This window comes from Lynx canadensis, chromosome A1 (genome assembly GCF_007474595.2).
Source record: "Lynx canadensis isolate LIC74 chromosome A1, mLynCan4.pri.v2, whole genome shotgun sequence".
NCBI classification, from domain to species: Eukaryota; Metazoa; Chordata; class Mammalia; order Carnivora; family Felidae; genus Lynx; species Lynx canadensis.
The window spans coordinates 102,710,471-102,732,266 of record NC_044303.2 but is presented as its reverse complement, the minus strand read 5'-3'; the positions used below and the strand labels follow the sequence as shown (position 1 = coordinate 102,732,266).

The 21,796-nt window shown below is 43.6% G+C and overlaps 1 protein-coding gene and 1 long non-coding RNA gene across 8 annotated transcripts in view; one reads left to right on the top strand and one right to left on the bottom strand.

Annotated features, from left to right (window-relative positions):
* Positions 1–1,859: 1,859 nt before the first annotated feature.
* LOC115515387 lies at positions 1,860–5,708 on the bottom strand. The gene is made up of 3 exons (XR_003969238.1): positions 5,618–5,708; positions 4,966–5,012; positions 1,860–2,088 (listed from the first exon to the last, which is right to left on the bottom strand). It is a non-coding gene; the product is annotated as an uncharacterized LOC115515387 (long non-coding RNA).
* The window catches only part of ZNF608 (zinc finger protein 608), a 119,596-nt gene continuing 101,251 nt past the window's right edge, over positions 3,452–21,796 (top strand). For 3 of the 7 annotated variants that reach the window (XM_030317166.1, XM_030317162.1, XM_030317165.1), the window contains exons 1-2: positions 3,452–3,690; positions 7,054–8,154. In XM_030317166.1, the coding sequence (XP_030173026.1) occupies positions 7,249–8,154 (906 nt within the window). In that variant the 5' untranslated portion in view covers positions 3,452–3,690; positions 7,054–7,248. Of the gene's footprint in view, positions 3,691–5,707; positions 6,031–6,774; positions 8,155–21,796 lie in introns of those variants that run through there. The other 4 variants (XM_030317167.1, XM_030317163.1, XM_030317168.1 and 1 more) reach the window with 4 other exon arrangements.

Here is a 21,796-nt window from a genome sequence, read left to right as displayed (position 1 = left end):
GCAGGTCACCTGCCCACTACCTTGGGGCCGGTCTGTTCATAAACAACCCCACACAGATAAGAATCTTTCTCCACAATCTTCTTGGGCAGCCACAAAGTTTCTCATTATGTCTAAATTGAGTTCCTTTTCCCATACACCAAGCCCATTTCCAGGTCGGTTTTATTCCTTATAACTTTGCTTTCCGCTTTTCCCACTTGGTCCTGAGCGAGGACGTGTCCATGTTGACAGAGATTTTTTGGAAAAGCTAGGACCAGGTATACACTCCCATCCGAATAAAAGCTGGAGAATTTTTTTCTGATCCCTCATATACCATAATTCAGAGGAAATTGGAACCGGAGACACATCTACTGTTGTGTTTTTCTGTGTTAACTGCTCGAAGGCCCTGGCCTTCTCAGCATTGAGCTATTTGGCTCGTAAATAGTGGGGAAAGTCCTAGGCCGCAAGCTTCTGCACCTTGTGATTGGTGCAGAATATCCTGGGGGGCAGGGCTCTTGGTGATGGTGATTGGAGAACACTCTTTAACTGCCCCCTTTACCCACTGTTCCTCAAGCGGCTTCCACCCCTCCATTCCTTCTAGACTCCAATTCCAGCTGGCTCCTCCCCACTACCACATCTCTGGGGAGACAGGCACTAAAATGACAAAGTGCTCGTGTCATGCAATAGTCTGCCAGCGTCACCAAGGATGTGCATGTGGATATTAATATGGAGACTGGCGTGGTCCTGTTATCTTGATAAGAGACAGAGCTAAAACTTTCTTCTCGAAAATCTGAGAGCGTCCCGATTTTTGTGAGGGGAGCAGCCCTGACTTTCTAAAGCTGCTAGTTAATTATCTTCGTTTCACTCATCAATTAGCTGATAGCCCTCTGATGTCTCTTGATTGCCCCCTTTGTCAAACAAAACAAAACAAACACACGCAAAGCCAGCATAACAACTCTGGCTTATTCAAATCTTCGAGAAGAATGGGGAGGGCAGGAGATGGGGGGTGGGGTGCAAATGGAGTGTGGAGATGTTGGGACGGCAGGAAAATGGTTTGAGTTAAATTCGTGAAGGAGTTTGGCATAAGCCCCTACCTTTGACCAGTAGGGTTTACTGAACAAAAAAAGTTTAAGATTTAAGGTTAGGTGGTAATGTTAGGGTTAGATCAGATTAATTTGAGTATTAGGAAGCCTGAGCTTTGGTTTTAGTTATCCTTGAATCCATGCCCCTGACTCAGGGATTTGCTTTTTACCAAGGCGGTGTTAGAGGGCTGCTTCTACCCTTTCCAGCTTCACAAATTCAGGTCTTATTTTCTGTGCTTTTTGAAGTCCCAGTTGTAAGAGCTAGCTGTTGATTTTTCTAAGCTGATATAACATTGGGGGGGGGGGGGTAGCCATGGTCTTCCAATGGCTGAAATGGAGTACATACCCCAGGGACACTGGAAGTGCCCAGGAATGATCTGGACGTTTGAGGAACCACTCTTCCAAAAGAAGAAAAGTTAAAAAAAAAAAAAAAATCACCATATGGTGCTATTCCTATCAATTGAACATTAAAAAAAATTGTAAATCTGTGTATTCAAAAATAGAAACAAACATCAGAGCTAAAATGGAGGGTGAGTGGATATCAGGTGGCTAATTTGCCCCATTTTATTTGTTAATGTATCGCGTTGATTTGAATACAGATCGCTTTAGGGAGATCTCAGGACTAGTCTAGATTGCATTCCTCTAGTTTATATACCTCAGCAAAGTGCTGTTTATTACTATTTGCAGCGTCAAGTTGAGTTCATCGTGGGTAGTGAAACAACACATTGCCATTTTTAAAAAGAACTAAATATATTGGAAGCTCAAACATGAGTCAATAGACATTACTTAAAACAGGTGACATAAATATTTTTATTGACCCGCAAAGTCATCACTGAGTGTTTACATCATAAGCTGTCTTTTGCTACCAGTAATCCACTTTCTATGTCCACTTGACTCTGAAGACACATCCTCAAATTGTAATTGTCATGTGGAAATTACAGTAGTGTTGGATCTTTAATGCTTGGGATCATGATGCTTTCAGTGAAATTCAGAGTACATCTTTGACTTTAAGGTTTCCACCTTGTAGCTCCTAAAAGTAATGGCAAATAACAGTGAAAAATTAAAAAATAAAAGTGCTTTAAAGGCTTAATATATATATATACATTAATTTAAGTATATTAGCTGTTACAGTACAATACTGCACTTGTTATTTTATATAACCTCTCTTATCCTGTGACCTCAGAGTCCCATTAACTTGGTTGTTGGCATTCGTCCTATAATAGATTGTAAAATATTTCTCTATTCTTGGTGGATTGAGCTGGCTAGCGGTCAGACGACTTTGACACATCCCCCCCCCCCCCAACTCCTTTCCCCAAGATAGGGTTAAAGATCTGGGGGAAGGGGAACTCTGACAATCTTTCCGTTTAAAAATGCATACTGGGACTGTTTAACGGGTTAATCTTTCTAGTATATTTATCTCCCACAAATCGATTTGGTAAAAAACGAGGCTGGCCCGAGGTGTTAATATGGTTGGCTGGGACCTTATTTTATTTTTTAATTTTTTTGGAGCCGCCTAGAACCAGGTGGAAAAGATTTGTTACAAATTCCAGGGAAGAAGTGTTCACGTAGTGGCGGTTAAATGGTTGCCAGCGTTCACACTTAAGTGCTTGTACAACAGAAGACTGGAAACAAAAGGGTTACTTGTTTCCCCACCGCCGCCTTTACCCCCAGATCGATTTTTCTTATTTAATCAGCGAGCAAAAAGAGAGACACGGGGAAAAAAAAAAAAAAATTGGAAGAAGGGCAAAGTGGTGGGGGAGGGTTGAAAGCCAGAAGCTGCAATACAGAAAATCATTCTTGGGAGTTCGCGCTGCTGAGTCCTTGCAACAAGGAAGGGAAGCCAGCAAAACGCTCGCAGTCATTTCCACACAGCCAGCCTCCCTCTTCTCCTCGCTACGCGCTAGTGGCTCATTTGGCTTCCCTCTGCCACCGAGCGATCACATACATTATTTCCCCCAAGATAACACAATCAAACTTGTATTTACCGACATCCTTTCCTCGCAGCCTGTTTGAGATTTGTTTTAATAAATAAGTGTTTTATGTGAATGATGTAGTAATTGAAACGGGCGCACCATTTTTTTTTTCTTCTTACTGCAGGAGGTTCCCCATCCCCAATCTGGTTGGAAAATAAAACGCTTTGTCTCCACAACCACCCCCCACCGCACCCCCACCCGCTCTCAGTGTGTGTTTTATACGTGTGTATATCTCAACCCCCTACAGTAGCCAAGAGAAAGCAGCTAGCCAATGAGAGAGCCCAGTTTCATAAAAGCTGCTCTCTGATTGGCCCGATGCGAAAGGGCAATGGGAACAAAGAAAAGTCCCTTTCAGGTATAGAGGCTGAGAGCTCCTTTTGCTCCACTCCCCCTGTGTGTGTGTTGTGTTTCAGTCCTGATTTCAGTGTTGCAGAACAAGCTTGTTGTGTGTGTGCACCAGGGGGATTTTTGTTTTCTTTTTTTTTTATGTTAATTTTTGCTTTTACAAAAAATACACAGGACGGTCTGTGACATTTGATGGTCCATCTTCTTTAATAATAAATTTGTTGAAGAGATTATAATTTCCAAAATAAAGCGGCTGCAACCAAACACATTCAATGCAGTTAGAAGGAAAAGGTCAACTCGATCCAATACAGACCGTAAGTACGGTTGCGTGGGGAATGTGCGAGTTTTATGCATTGAAATGAGGAACTAGTTACAGGGTTTGGCTTTTGCATTGAGAACAACAACCCAAGAAGGGTGAATTTTATTCAGTGGAGGGTGAAGCATTTGTAACTTCTTCACACAAATTAAGCTTGACTGGGCACTCGGGGTAACTTAGAGTAAATTACCTTTTGGGCTGTAACCCAAGGAGAATAAAAGTGACACAGTTACATATCCTGATCTGCAGTGTCCATTCCCTAGCTCACCTCGCCCCCTCCCTCTCCTGTCCTAGCTGGGCAAGACCCTCTTCCAAACCGAGCCAGGAAAATGGGGGCAAGGGCAGAACAAGCCGATTTCTATCTCTTGCCACATCCTAGTTCCCAATAATTTAATATTAAACAAGGGAATAGTCACCCATTACATGTAATGGTTATAATTACCATTTTCCACCTCCTTAAAAAAGCAAGCAGCAAAAACACCATTAAGGGGAAAAAAAAGCGCCCCACCCAACCCAAACAAACCCACAAATAGAGTAACAATGGTGTGTTTATTACATGACCTGGCTCGCGAGCTAGCAAAATATTTTTCTTTGTTTAAGACGTGAGGGGGTCCCTAAAACCCAAGTAGCTTGGAGGTGCCCTCCCTCCTCTGCTAGGCGTCCCCATCCCTGGCCCCTCGGGAAAGCCGACAAATTGGAGATAAGTTGAGGAGAGGTTTATAAGGTGTTTCTTTAAAACATCTGCTTTGCTCTTGTGCTCATTACATTTCACTCCTTCGAACTTCCGAGAGCCTAGATCTGCGAGAAATGTTTCACATTCATAACTTGTAGCTGCGCCCACTGCAGGGGGGTGGGGGCGCGGGGAGGCGGCGGCGGGGGGTGGGGAGTGTGTGCAGGGGGAGGGGAGAGACCTTCAGCTTTTTTTTAAAGACCAGATCAGTATTTTCTTGATACGCTTGTCACCATTTTTGTTCTCACGACAACCAATTGAGCCCTTGATCCTCACGTGATGTGAAAGGCTTGCACTGTAACAAAATCGCTCCTTTTAGATGGTTGGTTGTTGCTAACTCGCCCATCCCCCTCTCCCAGCCCCGACATTTCCAGCAAAGCGACTCTCCACTTCCAATCCATCAACAATTCATTACTGCTTTTAGCTTCCAAACGCCAGCTAATTAAAAATACTAAGCCAAGCTCCGGGGCCATCTGACTAAACACAGGAGGGGGGTGGGTGAGAGAGGAGGAGGAGAGAAAAATAAATAAAAGGGAGACGCACCGTTTGCAGCGACTATCAATGGGAAAAACTGTCCGGAAAAAGGTCGCCTAAAAAAAATTTTTTTTTTGACTCTAATTATCGAATTACCACATGAGTGATTGGCTTGAGCGACGGCGGATTCCCCCCCCCCCCCCCGGAGACTATACTAGGAACTGGGTTCCTTTTTCTTAAAACAACATAAAACAGGAAAACATCACATCCTTTGGGTTTCGAAGACTGAACCAATTTTAAACGCCGTTATTTTCCTCACCCCACCGCCCCCCGCCCCGAGCGAATGCTGTTCTAACTGGTTTATCAGCTCATTGAATCATCTGCTCCCCTCCCCCTCCACACCTTTCTTTTTCTCCTTCGGCTGGGGTTCTCATCCTACCCTTTCTTCCTCCTCCTGCCCCTCCCCCCTCCTCCCTCTTCGCCCCCTCCTCCCCTCCCCCTCTTCTTCCCCCTCCTTTCCTCTTAAGTTAGTTCAAGAAATCAAATCTGTCAGGACGGGCGGAAAAATGCCACTTCCCGACTAACAGGCGGAATCCAGCCCAGATTTTCAGTCGTTTCTTCTTATTCTTTCTTCCCTTTCACTAATTTATCCCGATGTTAGCACATTCTGTCTTGTTACTAGCGGACGCCTGTAGGTTTGCTACATGGGATCATTACTTACTGATCACGGTGACTCTGAAGTCTGGAACTGAAGGCGGAATGAGAAGTTGGGAAAACTTTTTTCTCTAAGCTCTCTCTTTTTTTTATATATATCTATAAAAAACTATTCTCGATGCTTGTTAAGAGGAAAAAAAACCTTTGGTGCTTCTGTTGTGAATGTGAAACATTATCTTCCAGCTGTACAGTGACACATTTTTTTAAGGAGAAAAGGACTCCTGATCCGTTTGCCAAAAGGGGGGTGGGGAGGTGGAATAATGTTATCGAGTGATTATTCTGGCTGAGATGTGTTATTTGGTTTCTTCCTTCTTGATCATTTGGTGTTTAAGTAAAATGAGGCACAGGCTTGTTTGCCGAGTGGAGTGGGAAAGGCATTTTGATTTGCTGGCCTAATTAAAAAATGATAAAGGATTAAAGGTAAGCAATGTCTGTGTGTGTGTGTGTGTATGTATATTTATTTATTTTTCTTGACAATCAACTGTTAAAAGGGGCTGATCCCTTTAAAAACCGTTTTAACTGATCTTTGTCAAACACACACTCATTTGCGGTCATTGAGGCCACCTTGGCGCAGACTACTTAAAGTGCATGTCTTAATCAGTTTCCCTGTACAGTCAGTGGCACCATATTTAACAGATTGAGCAAGTCTGTGACCTAGGAATACGGTAGAATTGTTTACATGTAATTTTTTTTCCCTCAAAAGGCAGGTATTCAGCCTTTTTTTTTTTTTAAACACTGTCTTTTTATAGAGAAATGCTCTTAAAGACGTGTGTGTGTATTTCAAAAATAAAATTGTATAAACTGTTGGGGAAGAGACGGTATGTGTTTGCTGGGGGGGGGGGAGGTAGTTATTGGTTGTTTTTCCTGTTCCTTACTGGGAACAAAAAACTGATTGCCCGGACAATTTGTAAAAAGAAGTCATAAAATTAGAAATAAGGAAAATTTAGAAACATAATTCTGAAACTAGCCTCAAGAGGACTTCCAGGGTCTGGTCTTTGAAATTGCAAGATCTAGGACGCGTTTAGGGATGTTTAAAGCTGTGTTCCTCCCTCTTGTCTGAGTGTTTAGGCTGTGTTTCTGGGGTTGAGATATCACATGTATGAAAAAAAAAATCCTAAACTCTTTTTTTTTTTTTTTTTAAAAACCTTTCTGGACTTGACTCAGATCTTTAAGATATTTTAATGCCTTAAAAAGAGTGATTATCCTTGTGCTGTTGATAAAGGGATTTTTTTTTTTAAAGCTACTGTAAGATGCTTACTATCACGGGTAAGTTTTTTGGGCTTGGTTATTTTCTTTTAAACCTGGTACTGGACTGTGGAGACAATATAGGAGCCACCTTCCTCTCCAATTTTCCCTGTACCCCTTACTGACTCCCCAGTATTAATCGTTTTTTATTCTGGTAACACCCAGACAAGAAATATCCGACTTTTCCCCCCTTCACAGGAAAAGGTGGACCGGGACTAAAGGGTGTAAAATCCCTGGACACATTCCTGGGGCAGGAAAAAGAAGAGGAAGATTAGAAGATTTTTTTTTTTTTTTTTTTTTTTTTAAGAGAAAGCCCAGCGGAGCTAAACGGATGTCCCCTCATCTCCAAAGGAAAGTTCATCGGATTTTTATACTAGAGAGCTCATCTTCAGGATGTCAGTGAACATTTCTACTGCAGGAAAAGGTGTGGATCCAAATACGGTTGATGCTTATGACAGTGGTGATGATTGGGAAATCGGGGTTGGAAATTTAATAATCGATTTGGACGCTGATTTGGAGAAGGACAGACAGAAATTTGAGATGAATAATTCCACCAACACGCCTAGCAGCAGCAACTCGAAGGATTGCGGAGGTCTGGCCTCCAGCGGGGCCGGTGCTACCGCAGCCTTAGCTGATGGCCTAAAATTTGCTTCTGTTCAGCCTTCTGCTCCCCAGGGGAATTCACACAAAGAGACCAGCAAATCAAAAGTGAAAAGGAGTAAAACTTCTAAGGATGCTAATAAATCTCTGCCTTCTGCTGCCTTGTATGGGATTCCCGAGATCAGCAGCACTGGCAAGAGGCAGGAAGTCCAAGGGCGCCCTGGAGAGGCAACTGGCATGAATTCAGCGCTGGGTCAAAGTGTGAGCAGCGGCGGCGTCAGCAACCCAAACGGCAATAGTACCGGCACCGGCACCTCCGCGGCCACCGCGGGGGCGGCCTCCTGTGGGAAAAGCAAAGAGGAGAAGGCAGGTAAAAGCCAGAGCAGCCGAGGTGCCAAGCGGGATAAGGATGCGGGGAAATCCAGGAAGGACAAGCACGACCTGCTTCAGGGCCACCAGAATGGCAGTGGCGGCCAGGCCCCTTCCGGGGGGCACCTCTATGGCTTTGGGGCCAAGAGCAATGGAGGTGGCGCGAGCCCCTTCCACTGCGGGGGCGCTGGGAGTGGCAGCGGCGCGGCTGCAGGGGAAGTTAGCAAAAGTGCCCCGGATTCAGGGCTCATGGGAAACTCTATGTTGTTAAAGAAGGAAGAGGAGGAGGAGGAGAGCCACAGGCGAATCAAGAAACTGAAAACCGAGAAGGTAGGATAAAGTCGCCTTCCTCGACTTCCCACTTTCCTCTTTGTGTGCATTTGTGTGGGGGTGTGTGTGTGTGTGTTTGGGGGGGGGGGTGGGTGTCCTCTGTGTGCCTTAACACATCCTATTCGTGCTTTCTGGTTCTTTGTGAGATTTCTGTCCTCTGCATCCTTTCCACGAAAATTTGGAATGGGGGAGCTTCCTTGGGTGCACGGTTTTAGCTCTTGCTTCTGCTGCTGCTGCTGCTGCTTGTGGTGCTGAGTGTTCGGGTCCCCGGGTGGGAGGTCCTGGGTGTTCCTAAAGTGCCTTTTACCCTGCAGAAGGGCTTCTGGCCAGTCAGCCAGTTGTGGTGTGCTTTTAATAGAAAACCTGCTCATGTACCCACTTGACTCCTGTCCTGGTTTCTCGCCCAAGGAGAGCTGTCTTACGTGTGAATATACGCGCCCTAGTATTTCTGGTAGTGTGTCCTTAGGGGCAGGGTTCACGGTCCCTCCCTGGGGAGGTAGGTCGAGGATTCTCACTTACACTCCCCCCTCAACCTGTTTATTTTTATTATTTTTTTTTTCCATTACTTTCTCCAACATAGTTCTGTCAAAGGGCATCAGCCTTGCATGGGTTCCTCTCATTGGTCCTGGGTTAAACCCCAGCTCGGTGCCCCTGTGTTGTCGGTTGCTTCGCCGTGTAGAATGACTGGAATGTTTTTGGTGGCTTTTAGGACTGTACCCTGGTGCCCTGGCCCAGTTCTTAGCTGGAGATATGAGTGTTCTCCTTTGGATTTCTGGCTTGCCTAGGGAGTAGTGGGGAGGCTGGTGAAGACAAGTGAAAAAAAAAAAGGCTTGGCGGATTGGTGCTCCTGAAATGTGATAACGGCCAGAGGAGACGAGAATTTGGGGTCGCATTTGACCAGTCTGGTTAGACACTGCCTTTGGAAAACTTGCCCCCAGGGCTGTGCCATTCGGTGCTGGGGGCCTGTGACTTACTGGTCTGGTGACGGTGGTGCGTTGGACTGAAAGTGCTCTGTCCACCCTGCAGGTTGGGAGAGAGCTGGGGGTGTGAGTAACGTTTCTGTAAAATCGGTCTTTAATCCTGCCGGTAGTGCTTTGCAGAAGCAAAAATTCATATCCTGTGATTTATGGCGTGGCTGTTTGGAAATGTGCTTCTTAAATACTTTGGTGTATTTGCTATGTCTAACTTGATCCGAACTGTGAGATGTCTTTGGGTGATTCTTTCCGTGTACAGTTATTCGCTGCTCTGTCCTCAAACCTTTCAATTTTTGTTTTTGTGTGTTGAAGACTTTAACGATGGGAGCACAGGAAGAAAGTTCTGATTTTATGATTTGAGCAGTTGTTGAAGGTCCATCAAAGTGTAGATAATGCCAGCATCCCCAAAAGCCTGCGAGCGCTTCTTTGATTCCAGTGCCTTTGGGCAGACAGCATTTTACAGTGATGACTTGAAATGCATTTTTAAAAATCCCAGGTTTCGATACTTCCATTTCACTGCGTAGTTGCACGTAATTTCTGCTAAAAGGCGTTCTGAAATCTTATTACTTAGTACAGTAGGGCATTTACTTTTGTTGCCAATAGTCTTCCAATTGCAGTTATAATCTGCTCTAACTATCTAGATGAATTGCCCTAATCCAGTGCTCACAATGGCTGTGGTTAAGGAGTCAGAACCATTTGATTGGATTCACTGCTGCCTGGAATGTGGGAGGTACTGCCCTTTTGCATTCCCCTTAGCCTTTTAATCTTCCAGCCAAATGTTCACATTCAACAATTTTGTTTAGCTGGCAGTCGGAACATTTCTGTATCTCAAAGGCTGCTGTCATGGCAACTGAGATTAGAGCACGGTGTCGGTTCTCCAGTTTTTGTGTTCTTTTCACTTTCCAGTCACAGAGGAAACTGGATGAAGAATGGAAGAATTAAATTATTCATATACGTGCAACTCATCTGGAGTCGGGAGCAGTATAAATGCGATAATGTGAATTACACAAATGAAGAGCAAACAAGTCGTGATGGGGCTGGGGGTGGAGGAGGGGAGAGAGCACAGCGCCTTTAGATTCACTCCACCGCCCGCCGCCAACTGGAGCCCCCGGTGTTGGCACAGGGACCCCTCAGGGATGGCTCCGAGGGGCTCGAATCCTGCAGTCTTGGCCATTCTCTGTCCAGCAGGGAGGTGTTGGCTCAGGGACACGGGTCCTTAGGTTTTCCTCCCTACCCCCCCCCCCCCCCAAAGAATGCTTGCCTCCTCAGCACCCAGAGATGGCACTCTCTCGGACAGATGTCCCCCAGGGAAGTCGCTCTGATCCCACCAACTCGTGGATGGGAAAATGAGACCTCAGTTTAGGGACAACTTCCTAATGATAGGAGGATCCTCCGTTTAGGAGGTGAAAGATTTAGTAGGACATGCTTTACCTGACCAAGTATTTCAGCACCGAGGCATCTTTGAGAAAGGTTTCTTTTGACATTTTGTAGAATGTTTTCATCTCAGCCTGGCTTGATTTTCGGGGTTCGTGAGGAGTAAGTGCCTCAAGAGTGAAAATGATTAATTTCCAGCAATCAGATGTGGCTCACGAGGGGCCAAGTGTGGAACACCAAAGGAGGGGTGTATGTGTGCGCGTTTCTCTTCTGTGTGTGTGTGTGGGGGGGGGGTTGTTTTTCCTGGTTGAAAGGTTTCACAGGAGATTCATAAGACTTGCTGTCACCGGTTAATTTTCACAGCATGCTTAAATGTCTATTTTTGGGCTGTTTATTCTGTTTCTACACTACACAAAGTCATGTAAAACATGATAAATTGGACCTTATGAAACCTAATTAAATCAATGAGTGTTCTGCTCCTTTATGTGGAAACCACAAGTATGTTGTAAAAGTCGCCACTCCCTTAATACGTGAGCAAAATCAAAACATGCCATAATTCTAAGATGTTTGAGCTATATTTCTAGAGCCCATTTTGTGGTTAAGCCACCAGTGACATGTCTGAATAAGTACATTTGACGGGTTGGCTTTGGGTTGTTAAAACCTGCTTCTCCACCTTACCCCCCCCCACCCCCCCTTCTTTGGAAGCATAATAGCCTGTATTAAGGCTCTTCTGCATGTATCCTCCTTAGCCGTCTTACAGTTTTGACTTATCAGACACTGGCATTCGGCCGGGGCTAAACAGGGTACATGGTTTTGTTTGATTGCTGGAAAATTCAAAACTACACAGAAGAATTCTTAAAAATACCCAATACCTCAATAGACATGAAAGGCACAGGAGATCTTACAGTTGTGTCTCAGGGTTCTGACGACTCAGTACATATTCAGAAAAGAGAATTACTTCTCTGATATCCTATTGCTTTCATTAAGATGGTCCTTAACAGCCTAAAAGGTGGTGTCGACAAATGGACCTGTCTGTAAGGGATATCATTCATTTTATTTTATTCTCTTGTAGAAGCCTTTTACACTTCACTAGGGAATTCTGGCACATTTTCTAAGTGAGCGTGAGCAGTTGAAGAACGTATTTTGATGAATGAGTTTTGGGGACAATATGCGTCCCCCCCTCTGCCCCCAAAGCTAGTGCCCCCTACAAATTCTGCTTAGAGAGTGCAGTTTATCTACTGTGAAATAAAAGGGCAGAAAGGTCACTTGCCGTAATTAAAGAACAAAGTCTATTGTTGTCGGACAGCAAACTGTTTGGAAAGCCACAGAAGGGGTTTAGCGGTTAAAAACGTTGGTAACTAAGGGTGGCTCCCAGTGTGGATCCCGCCCCTTACTTTTCTATAAGCTGCCTCTGAGGGTGACAGGGCTTTTTGAGGTGGGTGCAGAGGCCATCCTTTCCCCAAGCAAATACTCTGGGAGAACCCAAGGAACTTGGGGGCGTTTGTGTGGCCGAGGCAGATCACCGAGTCCTGAGCGTACGTGGTATTGGAAATGTACCGGGTGTGCCGGAGAGATGAAAAAAACTACGCACGACGGATCAAGATTGTGCTAAAGGAGATAAATAATGTTCAGCAACTTTTAATAACTTGGCAAATGGTCTGAACAAAAAAGGGGGGGGAGAGGGGTGGGGAGTCATTGTCCAAATGTCACCAGGTTAAGAATGCTCTTCAGGTGAAATTGCTTGGCTCCGAGATGGTTTTAATTAGAGTGTTATAAAGACTTATTTTTTCCTAAGCAGCATTTTATAGTTCGTAAATGAAATGTATGCCGAAAGTGCTAAGCAGAAATCTCCCTAACCACAGAGGTGTTCAATAACCAGATTCAAACAACACGGAAAGGACCATCTGTTCTTCGTTTTCAGCTTGAAAAACAAGGATTGAATGGCCGAGATTTGCTCCAATTTTGACTGTGTCTGTGTGTGAGTGCGTGTTTTTTTAATTTAAAAAAGTTCACCTGGTACTTCATAGAAACTTGCAATTGCAGTAATACGAGGAACGCTGTGAAAACACATGTTCCTACATTTATTTTAACCAGTTCCACTTTTATTTAAAAGATTTCCAGAAGCCCAGCCATTGAACACTTTATAATGGCTATTCAGTTCCTGCAGGCAGTCACAATGAGGGGTCAGCTCTTCAAAGATCTCGCTCTTTAGTCAGTACCTGAATTATTCTGTCAATTTTCCCCCTGGAGGCCAGAGGGGTAAAGGCTCTTTCCAGGCTAACTCTGGTCAGCGTTTATCGGTTAATCTAATTGTGTGTGATAGCACTTTCCACCGGTGTTTACTGGACTAGACCTCGCTCTCCTTTAGAGCTGTATCTAGGATTGTTGATAATGGGGAAAATATTCTTTCCACGATGATAACTTTTGAGTCCTTGACTTTTAGACACTAAGCTTGGTTCTGGGTTTAGTAAGAGCCCTGGGTGAAACATTATCCGGCCTTTGTTTGAGGTCTTTTATAGAAGCTAATGACTGGGCTTGTGCCTCCCTGAGATAAATGACATTATCTCTGAGTGGGCTGACAGGAAACAGACATGTTAATGGTGAGGCTGCAGGGAAGATCTGCTCGGGTTCTGACAAAAGAGTCAAGAAGGGACCCCTGGTTGTGGTCATTAACACATAATGCATTCTTGCTCCTCCTAAGAGGCCCTTGATAATTGGAAAGCTATTTTAGCCACAAGCACTTAAATCATAAATCTACTGCTCCTAGTTCCTTTGCATTTTTAAAAGTAGGAAAGTAGCCGTGTGTGTGTGTGTGTGTGTGTGTGTGTGTGTGTGCGCGCGCGCGCGCGTAACAAGTGTGTGATCCGGTTTATTTTTATTTTTTTAAAGCTGGGTGGTAATGACATCTGGTAGAGCCCTATGAACTGGCTATACCAGGTGGGATCTCTCTTTGTCTTTCATCGTGCCTCAGTCATCCCTCTGTTTTAATAGACCCAAAAGAGTGGGTTGAGAAGCTAACCAGAAATCGTTTCATTACATGAAGTTTGCCTCGTGGGAGAGGGATAAAAATCTATTTTTTGGAAGTTGGGGGACAAGATTTTGCTCAGTGATTTGAATGTGATGAAACCTGCCTTTTGAAGTGTGTGTTTAAAAAGTCATGGGTATAATTGAGTTTCATTGCAGTTTCAACTCCACTTCTTGAGCGGAGATAATTGCCATGTTGCACACACGCTAGAGGTGTAGAAGAGGTGGAAGGATCATGTTATTCTATTCTTTAATATTAAGCCCTGAAAGTTTTTCATAGTAATTACCGCGGCACAACATAGTTTTGATTGCCAGCACTCTGAACTTGCCAGTGATCTGAACATCAAGGGTTTTGCTTGAATACATAAACAGTTTATTCGTAAATTACTTGTGTAGCGTTCTTGTAGAACATGGAAGCCAGACTAAGGAGATATTGGGCAATCCCTAGCAATATCACAGTGGCTGTAAGCCTTTTTCGTTAGGATTGTTGGCCAATAAAGAGTATTCTCAATCTGTGCATTTCAGGTTATAGACAGGGAAAGGGGTCAGCTCTTCAAAGATCTCGCTCTTTAGTCAGTACCTGAATTATTCTGTCAATTTTCCCTCGGGAATGACTTAGGTCATCATTTAGAGGCTAATCTACAGATCAGCTTGGTGCCCTGTAACTCGCATTTCTTAGGTGTATGTATAATTATTGAACAGCAGAATTCAGCTGAGTAAATTGAAAGATCAAATTGGCTTTATTCGGGGATTCCTGAATTGGGCAGTATTTCATCTAGCAAAAAGAAAGGAGCTCCAAAGAGCTGTAGGAAAGGGAAGGTTTTGAAAGGTGGACAGGGGGCGGGAGAAGGAAGTTTATTAGCAGAGTGCCTTCCTAAGGGGGATGGAAGGGGTCTATTGGTTTTCTCACTAGCGCTAACCAGCTAATCCCATAAATGATGGGTTAAAGGCTACATTCCTGGGAGAAGCTGAATCTACGGTTAGATTACTGGTGAGTCTTGGTTTGCTGATGGGGGGCTTAGCACAAGTGACTCCATTCTGGACCTGTTGTTTCTTTTCCAACACTTTCCCCCTTTGATTAGACTTAGCTGAACTGTGAGAGACATGATCAAACTTTAAGGCGTTGGCACCACTGCCGGAGAACCCTCTGACATCTCCCAGTTCTTGTCGATCCTTTGGGTGGTTTTCTCGGGTCATGGCTTCAGGCTCACCAGTTTTTGCTTGGTTATTTTCTTCGGTCCTGTTCTGGCATTGCAGTCGTAGGGAGCTCATCTGCTTGGTGGTTGGCGGTTGCGAACATGCCTTTAAAGCTTCTGAGCGAAGACAGCTTGCCAGGGAGATCACTGTGATTATTGCCATCAGGATAGTTCCCAATGCCTGGAGTGCACTTTGAAGCCATGGTCCCCACCCACCACCCAAACCAATAAAAATCGAGTAAGTCAAAGAAAGACTCCACTGACGAAAGACTCCCTTTTGAAGGCAAGTGGCCTGCTCACTGATCTTAGGTGACTGAGTTTGAACTCTGCTGCGAGAAGTGTTCATTAAGGTACAACAGACACTATGGGCTGTAGCATGGGCACCTCCTTGTTTAGCTCAAGGATAAGCATGGGCTGCCCTGTTCTCAAGAATAACCTTGGCCGGAGGGTCTAAGATGTTTGGGGGACAGCTTTTGCATTAGCAGCGGATTCTGTAATACTTTCAGGAGTTAAGGATGGGTTCCTAATCATAGCCTCATATTTATTCCTAATCAGGGAAACTGAGACCTCCCAAAGGGAGCTGATTTTGAATCCTGAGAGCCCCTTGGTGCAGCCGCGGCAGCCAGTAAAGTGTAAAGGTTTGTAGACCACACAGGTGTCTTTATTCTGGTTACTCTTGCCTTGTATCCCTTTCTTTGTACCGAACCAGGCTGTAAGGTTCCCTGGGTTTGGGGGTGTTAACCAGAGATGTGGAAATGGACCGTCAGGGTTAGGGAGTCTGACAAAATAGAGGAGGGGCTGATTTGTTTGGGAGACACTGAGGCAGGAGCATAGTGGTAAGTCCAGCCGTTGTTTGGAGGTTGGATTATGAAAGGAGCGGCGTACCTCGATGTTGGCCGCTCAGTCGATTTGATTTTGAGGTCTCTGGCAGGGGTATGGAGTACAGGACCTGTCGGGGAGACTTCTTCAGCTCTGAGATGCATTGTGTATCTGAAGTTCGAGTCTCTGAAGTTTGGCTGCCAGCTGGGCAGTGAGGGGGACCTGGTCCATCCCTTCCAAAGATACTGAAGGGCAGTCTTTGTTCTTAGTGATCGCAGATCAGAAGGGTGCGAGAAAATTGCAAGCGTCAGCTGGAGTTGTAGCCAGATCATTTAAGAAACTACAAGCATTCAGGGCCTGGTCCGGTTATAGGTAAATAACGGAATCTCAAAGGCAATTAATAGAATTGAAATCTAACGTACAGATAAACGTGCAAACGTCTTTTCTCTGTACAGTTATCTCCATGTTATATACCAAAGATAATTACAGTAAAAGTAATTTGTTCGCTTTAAACTTGGTCTGATTATTTACATAAGTGTAGCAAAGGTGGTGATTGACCTGGATGCCTAGATGGCTCAGGCAGGTAAGTATCACTTGGTTTCCACTCAGGTCCTGATCTCATGGTTTCATGAGTTCGAGCCCCGAGAAGGGCTCTGTGATAGCAGTGCTGAGCCTGCTGGGGATTCTCTCTCTCCCTCTCTGCCCCTCCCCTCCCCTCTGTCTGTCTCAAATAAATAATAAAAAAAAAATAGTGATTGACCAAAAAAGCTCTTTTTAAGACGGCTTTGCTGTCACCTTGTAAGCAAGGTACTATGCCGGTTTTTCCAAGGGGCTTTATTCTAGCTCCATAAAGTCAACCTGTTTTTTTAAAAACACTCTGGTCCTGAGTCTAAGCACACGTCTCTCGAATACAAGATTCTAGTCAAAGTCTAGGCAATATAACACAGTTTCCAATTGTGTCCTGTTACAAACAGAAGGGATTCTCATTGAACTTAAGTAAATAACTGTTTTGCTATTGAAAGAATACCCAAGAGTTTCCAAATTCTGGAGGAATGGGGGAAAGTAAATGTTTCATCTTTGTTTATAAAGGCGTACCTCACCAAATTATTAAGCCATTAATAGCTTAAGGGAAAAAGTTCCCTCAAATCTGGAAAAATAACATTGAAGAATTAGCACTATCTCAACCAAGGTGTCGTAAAAATTATAATCATCCTCCTCCTTTCATTCAGCCCCATGCTATTAATTTTTGTTCTGCTTGAATCCGCTTTTTCCATTAGTTCTGGAAATTCTTAACCAGTTCATTTTTATGATCTTAAAGTTATCAGAAAGTTGTGTTTGCTAGAGTTCTTTCTGTGAAGCCCTTACGATGACATACCCTTTGCAGGAACACTTTTGCGGAAGCATTTGAATAAAACAATAACTGTCTGAAAGTGAAACGACTTAAAAAATGTCCATTGGTAGGGGCGTCTGGCTGGCTCAGTCGCTAGAGCATGGGACTCTTGATTTCTGGGTCATGAGTTCAAGCCTCCTGTTGGGTGTGGAGCCTACTTAAAATAAAAACTCAAAAAAAAAGTCAATTGTTAAAGATCTGATGAGAGTTCATTATAAGGGAATTGACAAGAAAACTTGGTTGTTTCTTTGACACAGATTTTAAAATGATACCTGGAATTATGATGACAATATTATAGCAGGACATATTGGACTTTAGGAATTTTATGCAGTTTCTGGAATACTACTCATATAAGTCTGTACAAATACAACGTAAAGAAGTCTTGGTATTGGGGAAGGGGAAGGGAAAAAAGAAGTCTTAAGTATTGTTTTTTATCTGACAGTGCTTCCTGTGTAATTTAACATATCAGATAAGCCTACTTAGTTTTGTTTTGTTAATGTGTATTTCTTTTTGAGAGAGAGAGACAGAGTGTGAGCGGGAGAGGGGCAGAGAGAGAGGGAGGCACAGAATCCCAAGCAGGCTCCAGGCTCTGAGCTGTCAGCACAGAGCCCGACGCGGGGCTCAAACTCACGAACTTCGAGATCATGACCTGAGTTGAAGTCGGACGCTTAACCAACTGAGCCACCCAGGTGCCCCTTGACTCAATTTTTAAAAATTTTTTTAAATGTTTCTTTACTTTTGAGAGAGAGAGAGAGAGAGAGAGAGAGAGAGACAGAGTGTGAGTGGTGGAGGGGTAGAGAGAGAGGGAGACATAGAAACTGAAGTAGGCTCCAGGCTCCCAGCTGTCAGCACACAGCCCAATGCAGGATTCAAACCCACAAACTGTTAGATCATGACCTGAGAGGAAGTCAGATGCTTAACCAACTGAGCCATCCAGGTGCCCCAGATAAACTTACTTAGTTTAACAGCTCCCTTTTTCTAAGAAGGGAAAACAAATCTTTTCAGATGTTCTAGGAACCCTCTGCAAAATGTCAGTTAGTTCTAAGCCAAAAAGACTTCATTTAGGATTTTTTTCAAAAATTTTTTTTAACGTTTATTTGTTTTTGAGGGGGAGGGAGAGAGAGAGAGAGAGCGAGCTGAGAAGGGGCAGAGAGAGAGGGAGACACAGAATCTGAAGCAGGCTCCAGGCTCTGAGCTGTCAGCACAGAGCCTGACGCGGGGCTCGAACCCACAAACTGTGAGATTATGACCTGAGCCCAAGTCTGACGCTTCACAGACTGAGCCACCCAGGCACCCCCATTTAGGATTTAATTTTGGGAAGTTTGTCAAAAATATCAAAGGTGTTAAAATACGTCGTCAAGTAAGGTCTTGGGTCGCTGAAAAAATGTGGTTAAACATCTGTTTAACCATAGTGGCAGTTAAGACGTCATAGGCAGAGGTGTCTCGGTGGCTCAGTCAGTAGAGCCTGTGACTCTTGATCTCAAGGTTATGAGTTCAAGCCCACGTTGAGCATAGAGCTTACTTAAAAAAATAAGCAAATAAAATAGAGACTTTTGGGGCAAATACAGAAAGTTAAATAGTTGTATGATGTCTTACAGAACAGACCAATAGCCTAAGAAAACTTAGCAGATGAAAAAATACTAAGGTTTCGTTCTGTGTTAAGTATACTGCTGACATTAAAGCTTATTTAAAAACCATTATAACAAATGTATTCAATCTTATTTAGCTTGATCATGCATAAATTTCACAGACTTTCTTTTTTGCATATTTTATTTTTAGTAATCTCTGCACCCAATGTGGGGCTTGAACCTACAACCCCGGAAATCAAGAGTACCATGCATGCTCTAATGACTGAGCCAAGCCCTGTGCCCCACAAACTTTCTTTGTTACATTCAGATTTTGTCATCTGTTTTTCCTATTTCCCCATCCTGAAATAAACACCCTCACTTGAGGACAGAATACTTTTATTTTCCTTTAACAAAATGCATCTCCATTCCTCATCTATTTCTTTTTTTTTTTTTTTTCAACATTTATTTATTTTTGGGACAGAGAGAGACAGAGCATGAACGGGGGAGGGGCAGAGAGAGAGGGAGACACAGAATCGGAAACAGGCTCCAGGCTCCGAGCCATCAGCCCAGAGCCCGACGCGGGGTTGGAACTCACGGACCGCGAGATCGTGACCTGGCTGAAGTCGGACGCTTAACCGACTGCGCCACCCAGGCGCCCCAATCTATTTCTTTTTTTACACATCCTTTCTTCGCAATACAGAGATGTTTCCCTTATTATTTCTAGTAGCTTCACTTACATAGATTAGAATTTTTAACCCTTAAAAACTTTCCATTCTCCTGAAAATGAAGAAGCAAACAATAGTGTACTCTTACACTAGCATTTCGTGGCTTGGCAAGTTCATAACTAGTCTTCCTAATTTGTAGAAATACACATTTTCTCATAGTAAATTCATTGTGGCACGAAACATGGTTACTAATAGACCCAGATATCTTCAGTTCCTCTGTAAAAGAAGCACAAAATGGATAAACTTATTTTTAGTAACGTTTCAGTGTTTAATTTGGAGATGATCTAGATATTCAGTGGACCTGACTTATCATTTAAAAAAAAAAATTTTTTTTAACGTTTATTTATTTTTGAGACAGAGAGAGACAGAGCATAAACAGGGGAGGGGCAGAGAGAGGGAGACACAGAATCCGAAACAGGCTCCAGGCTCTGAGCTGTCAGCACAGAGCGCGACGCGGGGCTCGAACTCACGGACCGCGAGACCGTGACCTGAGCCGAAGTCGGATGCTTAACCGACCAAGCCACCCAGGTGCCCCTGACTTATTTTAACTTAGCAAGAGTAGCTAAAAAATAGTAGCCAAAAAATGTTGGAGACTAATTGCTGAAATGCTCACAGAGAAACTTTGATCTCCTTTGCATCTATTTAAATCATTTGTGCTTAACAATTACGTTTAATTACCTATGAAAATTTCATTAGGTATTAGACAAATTCAGTCATCGTCCCAAGTCATTTTTCTGGTTGACAAATTTTGTAGCAGAGATAACATGAAGTTACTTGATGAACAAACCCAGGCAGAATAAAAGTTGTACGTCTGCTGTGTATTCAGTGTTGATAACTCTAAGGCAACTTTAATTTTAATTAAACCAACAAGCTCAATCTAGTTGTCACTCACAAAAAATTATTGTAGACCACGTGGCCTTGAAAAAAAGTTGGGGTTTTTATGTTTTCTAAGGGTTTAGGGACCCTTACACAAAGACTTGAGAAAGCTAGTCTTTTCTTCTGGGTGAGGTTTTATTTCGGTTAGGGGAGAAGACCTAAAAAAAGGTTATCATGCTCTGAATAATAGCTTCCAATTTGGCCATCTACTAAAAACAAAAAAATTCTTCAAAATATCTTGTCAGTTTTCACTTTCACCCAGGATGAACAGTAAATATCTCTGGCAATAGTGAACAACCTCTTGGACATGAGAGGTGTCCCCAAAGAGAGTGCAAAACATATTTTATTTTCCTCTTTCTACTGGGTGCTACAGACATTTGGGAGACCTGACTGGTTAAGGATTTTCATCCTTAGCTGGCTTTTGTTAGTTTTCCCAGGATCCCATCTGTAGGCTTTGAGGGGGTTTAAAGTATGCACCAGAACTTGGCAAGGTTTTTCATGAATTTTCATTTTGGTTTCCCCTTGGCGTTTTAAGGGGATAACACAGCAATCTACCAGAAAATTCTTGAGTTGTGGGGTGCCTGGATACCTCAGTCAGTTGCGTGTCTGCCTCTTGAGTGGGGCTCAGGTCATGATCCGAGGGTTGTGGGATCCAGCCCTCTGTGGGGCTCCGTGCTGAGTGTGCAGCCTGTTGGGGATTCTCTCTCTCCTCCACTTAACGCTCTCTCTTTCCCTCTCTCAAATTAAAAAACGAAAACAAAACGGACAACCCCAAAAAACGAAAAAGAAAATTCCTGAGTGTTGTCAACCGGGAGGGGCCTGTATGGGATCCTCCAAGGGCGTTTAAGGGATTGTCTGTAAGGCTTCTAATGGGGCAGATTTTGTTTACTGTCTTGTTCCATAGTCTTCTTTTCAAAGTGTTCAACTATTGTCATGACCTCATGTTATTTTCTGCCTTTTTATTAATTCATTAATCTTAGGAGATAATCTGTTTACAGAAACTTTGGAGGATGTCTTCTGGGTTTAGGAAATTTATTTATTTATTTTTTAGTTTTAGAGAGAAAGTGCAAATGGGGGAGAGGGAGAGATTTTTTTTTTTTAAACATTTATTTATTTATTTGGAGAGAAAGCGAAAGAGACAGAGAGAGTGCATGAGCTGGGGAGGGGCAGAGATGGGGGGGGGGGAGAAAGAATCCCAAGCAAGCTCCCCTCTGTCCCTGCACAGCCCCATGTGGGGCTCGAATCACGAACCGTGAGATCATGGTCTGAGCAGAAATCAAGAGTTGGATGCATAACCACTTAACTGACTGAGCCACACAGGTGCCCTAGGTTTGGCAAAGTTTTAAACTGAGGCCCTTAGTTTGGCCTTTGTCCAAGGAGTGAAAGAGGTATAACCTCATCAGGTCACCTGTAGCCTCTGGTCGTCTTATTTCCAAACCATTTAATAGTCTTTTCAGAGTGAAAAGTGGTCTTAGATAAAGCATCAATAGAATGAGTACTCAAAGGGTGGAGGGGAGCAGTGGGAGTTAGGTTTAGAGTTTTTTGAGTACCGTTTGTAGTTTTAATTTTTCACGAGCACTTTGCAATGGATCTTTCAGTGTAGTCAATTTGGAATTTTGAAGACTTTGGAGGCTTCAAATAGGTAATCCATTACGTCTGTTTGATCTGGGAATCCTTGCTTTTAAGCGCACTTCTT